This window comes from Zea mays, chromosome 2 (genome assembly GCF_902167145.1).
Source record: "Zea mays cultivar B73 chromosome 2, Zm-B73-REFERENCE-NAM-5.0, whole genome shotgun sequence".
NCBI lineage: Eukaryota > Viridiplantae > Streptophyta > Magnoliopsida > Poales > Poaceae > Zea > Zea mays.
The window spans coordinates 247,797-256,479 of record NC_050097.1 but is presented as its reverse complement, the minus strand read 5'-3'; the positions used below and the strand labels follow the sequence as shown (position 1 = coordinate 256,479).

The following is an 8,683-nucleotide window of genomic DNA, read 5'->3' as shown; positions in this document are numbered from 1 at the left end:
AACAGCAAGGAGATGGAGGAGACCAATGTGCTGATCAAGAAGCTCTTGTCCTTGCATGGTAACGCTTCTTCTTCGACATGAGGGTCGCTGGTCAGAGCTGTTGTGTTTGGCATGTTCTTTGACATGAGGGAACCCAAAAACTCAAGTTGCTCGTGGGTGGCAACTTTTTATTATATGCTGTTATGTTTGTGCAAACTCAACTGAAATGTGAAGTCAAGTGGTGATGTTGTGAGCTGAGTTCAGTGTTGTCCACTTAGTTTGTATGCTCACTGGAATACTAGTTTTATTCATCTACGGAATATGGTATTGTGTGCTCATTCCTCTGTTCTAGTATCTTTTGCAATTTCCAATAAAATTATTCTCTGCAGTTCTGTGACCAAACTGGTGGCATATCCGAGACGATTTAAAATCGTGTCTTGTTAATTTCAACAGGTGACATCAGCTGCCACGTCATTAGCCACGTCAGCGCTGATGTCATACGCCAGCGTGGCATACGCCATCGGGACCCTTCCAAACGGTTGTTAATGACCAAACACGACTCTATCTATGACGAAATTGGACCATCACAGAAAGCAAACGACGATAACGACATTGTCAGCTTGCCCGGGCAGACGGCGGATTATGACGGAAAAGTGCCTTCATCCATGACCAAACCTGATCATCATAGAATGAATTCACTTCCATGACAACACGTATTTCGTCACAGAATGGATACACATCTATGACGAAAATGGGCAGTCTGTCACAACAGATCAAATGTGACGCAACCCCTATGACCAATTCAGAATCGTCACAAATCTTTATCTGTGACGATACCTGCATATTCCGTGATGAAATACAAACGTCATCGATGATAAGATCCCTACTAGTGTGTGTTGCCTTTTTTAGTCACCCTTCATGTGGGGAGAGGTATTGTGTTTATCAAACTGGAGAAACCTAAGGGGCAGCTATGACATCTGGGGAATCTTTGTAAAGGCTACGTAGTGAAACCTTGCCTACTCACCTTGGTAGTGTTTGAGGGTTTGATCGACCCGAGGCAAAAAGGGATCACGACTCGTGGGTAAAGTGTGCAACCTCTACAGAGTGTTAAAAACTGGTATATTAGTCGTGCTCACGATTAAGAGCAGCCTTGTGATCCTCTTTGATTAGAATAACTCTGGATACTTTTATGATGATGGTAAATGGTGATGAATATAACTATGGTTTCTAATATTTCCTCTTGGAGGGAGTACTTTTGAGTAATAACTTGGGTTTATTACTAAAACTTGGCTTTTCTACTAGTAATAAATACCTGACCAACTAAAAGCAACTGCTTTAAGCTTTACTCCACATACAGCTAGTCCACTTTAGCTAAACGGGACATTTGCTGAGTATGTTGATGTGTACTCACCCTTGCTTTAAAAACCACCCAACCCTAGGTTATCCCCATTGCAATCAGTGCTCAGGAGATGGTGAAGGCAACATGGAGGACTTTCAGGAATTTCAGGACTACGATGAGTTCTAGTTGTGTTCAGTGGCAAACCCCCAGTCAGCTGCCTGTGAAGTCCTTATCTTATATGTTTCGTATCCCCACTTTGATTATGTTAATGACTATGTTAAGTTAATGACTCTATGTGGACATCGTGATGTAATAAAGTACTATTTCTGCTATTTAGTTTGAGCAATGTGTGATGATGTCCAACTATGTAATCGTTGTGTACGTGAGTTTCTGATCCTGGCACGTACATGGTTCGCATTCGGTTTGCCTTCCAAAACCGGGTGTGACATGTAAGGACTTGTTTGTTGGATGACCACCCGGGAAAACAGTACAACCATGAGGGTGGTTTGGGACACCCTTAGCTGATTAATTAGAGGAACTTAAGGTGTAGTCGACTTCATCGTCGTGCCGTTAATGGGGTCTAGGCACGGTACTTGCTTTACCGAGGCTGGGTGCCGAGGTTCTTTCGTGATGCTTTTGTTAGTCACCCTTCCTATGGGGAAAGGTACTGTGTTTATCAAAATGGAGAAACCTAACTGGTGGCTACGACCTCTGGGGAATCTTTGTAAAGGCTACATAGTGAATCCCTAGCCATTCACCTCGGTAGTGAAGATCGGGTCTGTACAACCCAGGCTAGGAAGGGATCATGACTCGTGGATAAAGTGTGCAACCTCTGCAGAGGGTTAGAAACTGGTATATTAGTCGTGCTCAAAGTTATGAGTATCCTTGGGAGCCCCTTTGATTAGACTTACTCTGAATACCTTTATGATGATGCTTAATGTCGATGATTATAGTTATGGTTTCTCGTATTTCCTCTTGGTGGGAGTGCCATTTGGGTAATAACTTGGGATTATTGCTAAAACTTAGCTCTCTACTAGCAATAAATACCTTATCAACTAAAAGCAATTGTTTTAAGCCTAACCCCACATACAGCTAGTCCACTTTAGCCAAACGGGACATTTTCTGAGTACGTTGATGTGTACTCGCCCTTGCTTAAAAACACCAAACCCCAGGTTGTCCTCATTGCAACCAGTGCTCAGGAGAAGATGAAGGCAACATGGAGGACTTTCAGGAGTTTCATGACTTCAACGAGTTCTAGAATAGATTATTGGCAAACCCCCAGTCAGCTGCTTGTGAAGGCCTTACCATACTGTGTTTCGTACAACACTTTGATTATGACTAAAGTTAATGACTTGTGGATGTTTTGGACATCGTGGTGTAATAAAGTACTTATTTCCGTTATTATTTTGAGCAATATGTGATGATGTCCAATTATGTAATTGATGTGTACGTGAATTTCTGATCTTGGCACGTACATGGTTCGCATTCGGTTTGCCTTCTAAAACCGGGTGTGACAGTGGGATGCCTCTGAAACCTTCTCCGCGGATCTTGCCGCGATGAGCGAACCGTCTTGGTCGTTGGATGACGTAGGAGTTCAAGCCACGGAGGACTTCGCTAATTGAGTCACCGGGGGTAAATTAGGAAAAGATTTGATTCCAGTAAGGGTTGATTCGGGTAGCGCAAAACGGTGGGTGGTGAGAGATGCGACCGTGGTGTGCAGCTGCGAGGATGTGGCTCTGGCTCGCGCGGTGACGGAGTTGGTTATCTTCCCTTACTCGCATAACTTCCTCGATGTCATTGCTACAGCAATGGACCCGAAGGGGAAGGCCCTCGCTCTGGTATACGGGGTAGTAAACCTGGTCGGCTATTCGAAGAAAAGAAAGGTATCGGTGCCTGGAGTGTCCACCCCTACAAAGTCTCCTAAAGGAGCGAAGACTATTGTCGACGTTGGTGCAGTCGAGGCGACTACCAGAGGCGCTACTCCCCTGACCGTGGAGGACTACGACCTCAACGATGTGGAGATACTTATGAAGTCTCCTATGATGGTGCCGCCGCTGAGTACGTTTTTCTTGACAATGGACTCCGCAAGGACGGCGTTCGGTGCCTCGGGTCTGTAGGGATATCCGCGTCGGGAGCTAGGGGGTGGGAGGTTTTGCACTCCTTTATCATGACACGTGGCAAGGTTGATGTCTCTAGGATCAATGAAGGGGTTTTGAAGGAGGCCGATGCGCACCTTCATTCGGTGAAGTTTCTTGAAAGCGTTCAGTGGTGGAGCTGGAAAAGGTAGGCGTTCGGTTCTCTGTGCCTGGTTTATTTTATTGTTTTTTCTAACCTTTTAGTAATAGGCGAAGGAGGCTTATGAGGGGGCGGGTGAGGCGAGAAGCCAGGGGACGCGAGGTCTGAGAAGCCGGATACCACGGAAGCCGACTCTGCCACAGCTACATGTGCACCATTGGCGGAGGAGTCACCTGCTGGGTCGTGCCACCGAGCCTTCGTCTAATGTTGCTGACACTGTGAAGGTGTAAATTTGTTCTGATGGGAGTCCTTTTGATTTGAGCAGTTGTAGGGGCTAATGTTGTGTTTGGAATAATGCTTTTGCGCAGGTTCCTCTCCGAGGGCCTGCGCAAAGTAACCCTAACATCCTTTTGGTCAAGGAGGAAATCCTGATGGATGATGTCCTATGTGTTACCCATTTAGCTTGCTGAAGTCTGTCTAACTCTGATAGTGGCAACGATTTCTTTGGTTCGTAGTCATCGATTGATGATGATAACTTAGGTTTTTTTGTGGAAATGGACGGTTCATCCAACAGAGACTTAGACTTTTTTGTCGCGATGGATGTCGTGGCGTCGGAGGCCCCTGAGGCATCTATGGGTCTTGTTGAAGTGAACGGGGTGCGTCGAACTCACGTTGGGACCTCTGAGCAAAGACATCCTCCGCGAGGGCATGGCGCTGGCCGGACTACCCGGGGGCAAGGTGGTGGCCAACGCCAGGAATATTTCAATTTAGTTGATCCAATGTTAGGAAAGAATGTGTGTATTAAGGCCAGCGAATTTGGCGATGTTGATTTGGGTCCCTGTCGAGTTTTGACGGGGGCTGTTAGTGGTAGTCGTGCTTCAGATTGTGTTGAGTCTGCCCTTGGGCTACTTAGCGAGGTCGGGAGCTTGATCATGTTGTGTGAATATAGGGAGGCTGGTCTTATACCGAAGGAGGAGCCCCGAGTCCTTGATTGTGGGTCCTGGCGAATATGTAATGGTGACATCGTCAATGCTGAGAATGGTGTTTGTACTAATAATGTACTCTAGCAATGTTGGCGGTTGTCTCCGATCGACAGAAATAAAAATGAAATGTTGCCCTCTCCCCTTTACCAACGGGGGATAGGTGGCGGCCTTAGGATGGACCTTTTATTCGTGGGTGCCCCCGCGCCACAGGTGTATGTTACCACGATTTGTTTTATTGTGCTCTTGAAGGGCTTCGCACCTCTGGTTGTCTTGAACGGTATTTTGGTTTAATCAGGGGTCGCCTGTGGGCATATGTGGAGGCGTCTTCGTCATAATTTAATTTAGTGTTGTGTGCATTTGCTAAGATTTTACTTTATACTGGCGGCACCCTGAGGCATTGTTTGCACCTGGAGGCGGCTTTTGCGCTTGGAGACGTCTTTGCCTAGATTTTATTTTAATCTGGCGCCGCCCTGAGACGGTTTTGCACCCGAAGGCTGTTTTTGCGTCTAGAGGCGTCTTCGTCTAGATTTTATTTTAAAATGGTGCCGCCCTGAGACGGTTTTGCACCTAGAGGTGGCTTTTGTGCTCAGAGGCATCTTCGCCTAGATTTTATTTTAGCCTGGCGCCGCCCCGAGACGATTTTGATTTTGCACCCGGAGGTGGCTTTTGAGCCCAGAGGCGTGCATTTTAATGCCAAACGTTTGTGGAACCAGGAAAGGAGCAAATTATGTATGTATGTGTAGATCTAGGTGACCGCTATTGTGAGCTTGTGTTTAACAATGGTCACCACCCAAAAAAACGGTTCTAACTCGCTGCTTTCTAGACATGTGAAGTATGTTGTTCGCACTACGTTTGCTTTTGCAGCGACTCACCTAACGCATATAGGGCCAGTTTGGTTCCTGACGCGAGGCGCCGCGCCTAAGTCGCGGCGGCCAATTCGGCCGCCACAATTGCGGCAGCAAAAGTGTAGCGGGAGGTGGCAGTTTAGGCGTAATACCAAACAGCCCCATAATGTTGGTTTGGTTGGTCGCGAAATATTGCAGCGCTATGTAGTGTAGGACCTATTGACCGCCACAACAGCAATTTTAAATTAGTTTGCCATCTCTTGTGATTTAGCCGTCTTAGATTTATCCTAATTCAATCACTATCAACTTTAACCGACAACATAAAAGTATCATGACTAGCATAATATGTAATTCCTGTAGTTTAAAACAATTATATATATATATTATTGGCCAAAGTTTAAATAGTTTGACTTAAGATAAATCTAAAACGACGACTAATTCACGTGGTTGGATAGAGTAGTACTTAATAAGAAAGCAAGAGCTATAGTGCATTCCAACTTCTGAGAATTAAACATTAAGCACATAGACGGACTTGTTGTGGATATTCAAAGCTAGCAGCTAACAAAATCACCCGCTGCGAATTGGTGGAGAGCGGCACATACGCAGTCAAGTCAACTGGCAAAAGCACCAAAAGATTGAGAATCTCCTAGGATGCACAACTACTGTGCAGTTTTCTACACCAAGTTGCTGAGCATGACAACCAACTCCTCCATAACAGAGGGGCAGCTTCTGCTCAGATGCTCAAAGCCGTCAGTGGCGGCGACTGCCCTCAAATTTGCAGGAGAGCTGAGAAAATGGAAGCAGACCTTCTTCAGTGCATGGCAGCGGTGTTGCTCAGCGAGCGCCAGGATGGTTGCTATCGTGCCCACATGGATGCACTCACACAGCTTCTTTTCACATAGCAATTTCAGCCTCTCCAAGTTGTATTTGTCCGCAGCGACCAGTAGGTGCTGACACAAAACGTCTTCATCGTCTCCGTCTTCACCTTGTTTCATCGTCTCTGTCTCTAACAAGTCGGTGTAAAGGAAGTAGAGCAATGCCTTGAACACCAGAGGTTCCATGTCCTCTATGCGCACCACGCCTCCGGTGTGGCCCCCCTCTTCCATCGCACCAAAGAGATCTGCACTGAAGACAGGCGAACGGGCTGCGAGCACGCACCGGTGTGCGGCGAACGTCTCACCGGCGACGTCGAACACCACATCGGCGCCCTTCTCGGTCAGCAGGAGAATGCCGAGATGCTGGTGCAGGTCAGATGGGGGCACGGAAACCATAGCAGCCGCAGCAGTGGCTACCACGCGGACTTCGTTGGTGGGCACGACCACATCGCACCGAATGGAAAAAGAATCGTCTAGGAGATGCTTCGACTCTTCCAAATCTTTCCTTTTGATGAACTCGGGGCGCCCCCAATTGTTGTCAATATTATCAAAGCTATGCAGTCCTCCCAGTATCAACGGCTGCTCCGCCACGTCACCGACGAAACGGAACTTGAACCGCGCCTTCACTGTCTCAGCGACCCAGTCGTGGAGATAGAGAGAAAGCGAGACGTACTCTTTGGTCTCCGAGCTCCTGCCGTTGGGGTAGTAGCGAATGTGCCAGCGATGGCCGCCCACGGTGAACGGGAGGGACGCGATGTACTCTCCTGTGGGGGTCCCCATGGTGTGGGAGTAGCCATCGATCCTGAGGATGTGGTACCCACTCGCGACAGTGGCGACGATGGCCGAGGCAGACCAGGACGGCTTGCCGCCGCCAGCCATGACAATCCCTCCCTGCATTTTGGACTCCATTTTGGAGTAGGGTTTGGCACGAACTGGCGGCGCGGAAACTGGAAAGGGAAGGCAAAACGAAAAAGGAGCTGGCCATGGGTCGTCGCCGGTGTTGGGCTCCTTTTTTCTAGCCCGATTTACAGAGTTCCCAAAAACACAACCCAGTTTGTATTATTGGGCCGAAATATGGGCCACGTCGATCAGGCTCACCACGTCCTCTGTTTCGTCCAGATGGTCTGTTTGATTAGAGTGACTAGTATTTAGTCTCATTTAGTCTTTTTTTTTTACCGAACGAAAAAACACCAAAGTACAGCCTTGCGAGTATACATACTATAGAATATAGAATACTATGGCAGGCCTCTATTTCGGCCTACAGACAAAAAAATTCCGGTCATTTGAATCGGCATGTCCACTGGTTGTATCTAATTTTCTACGTCATTTTGTGTCCGATCAAAACCGCTGCCGCGTCAGCTACATCATACACTACACCCACGATTCTACTATCCCCATGATTGACTGAGAATGTCAAGTAACCCTAATTAGGATTATATAGATAAATACCGAATTTGTCTCTGATAGGTATCACGTCTTTATATAAGGTGCCCATTCATAAGAGACTGATAAAAAAGATGTCAGAGACATAACCCTACATCTCGTGTCTCATGTGTTCCTTTGTTTTGCTTCTGGAAGGAAGACAGGTCTTTAACATCTTCTCGCGCCTAAACTGCTGATAGGAGGAAAGGGAGCAGGTCTAGTGATCTGTGGTAACATAGTTATTCAAACATTATTAGCACGATCTACATCGATGTTGCTGCGGGATCAGATCTACATCAACTATTCGTCAACCCGGCACACGCCTGTTGCGCTTATTACGAAAGCTTGCTATGATGTTGTAGGTCTGATGGCTGCACATGCGTTGACACTAGATATGCTAGAGTTTGTACTCGCGTGGATTGTGGTGGGTTGTTCCCTGAAGTCACATTATGTGCAACATTCGTAAACAATTTTTTGGCTCTATATTTTATTTGATTGTGTTGACTGGCATCAATATTATATCAAGCTCTAAATAAATCTAGGAAATTAAATTAAAATAAATGAAACACATATAAGTTAATACTCAGCTCTTTCCTCGTGCATAAAGTTTTATCCGAAATAACCCGAAGATATAAAATATAATGCATGAAAGCCCCTTTGGCATAGAAGATATCACAACATGGGATTATGTTAGTCATTAAATAGACCTTACCAATTGAATAAAGGCTAGAAATCTCAGCCATACATTGCTCAACCAAATGTTGACACATTGTTATTTGTCGCTGAACGACATGAAGCGAACTTTGAGATAAATGGCTAGTACCCTAGCAACACGAAGTTGCGAGTACATAGATAGGTTACTAAGAAAATTTTCACTATATTGGTCTGAAAAACCATTGTGTGTTCTTATTGAACCACTTTAATCGTCCTATATAGGACATCCATGCTTGTGTTGCATATATCTCTCAGAATTGTAAATACTCATAGTCGCTGTCACACCTAGTT

At 46.1% G+C, this 8,683-nt stretch overlaps 1 protein-coding gene across 1 annotated transcript; it reads right to left on the bottom strand.

The window, feature by feature from the left end:
• Positions 1–5,867: 5,867 nt before the first annotated feature.
• LOC100193156 (Speckle-type POZ protein) lies at positions 5,868–7,177 on the bottom strand. Its single transcript, NM_001138313.1, has one exon. The coding sequence runs from the start codon at positions 7,163–7,165 to the stop codon at positions 6,056–6,058; it is 1,110 nt and encodes a 369-aa protein (NP_001131785.1). The 5' UTR covers positions 7,166–7,177; the 3' UTR covers positions 5,868–6,055.
• Positions 7,178–8,683: the final 1,506 nt, after the last annotated feature.

Bases quoted from the DNA above. Each gene is read 5' to 3' on its own strand.
- LOC100193156 (NM_001138313.1), bottom strand. From the start codon at position 7,165: ATGGAGTCCAAAATGCAGGGAGGGATTGTCATGGCTGGCGGCGGCAAG.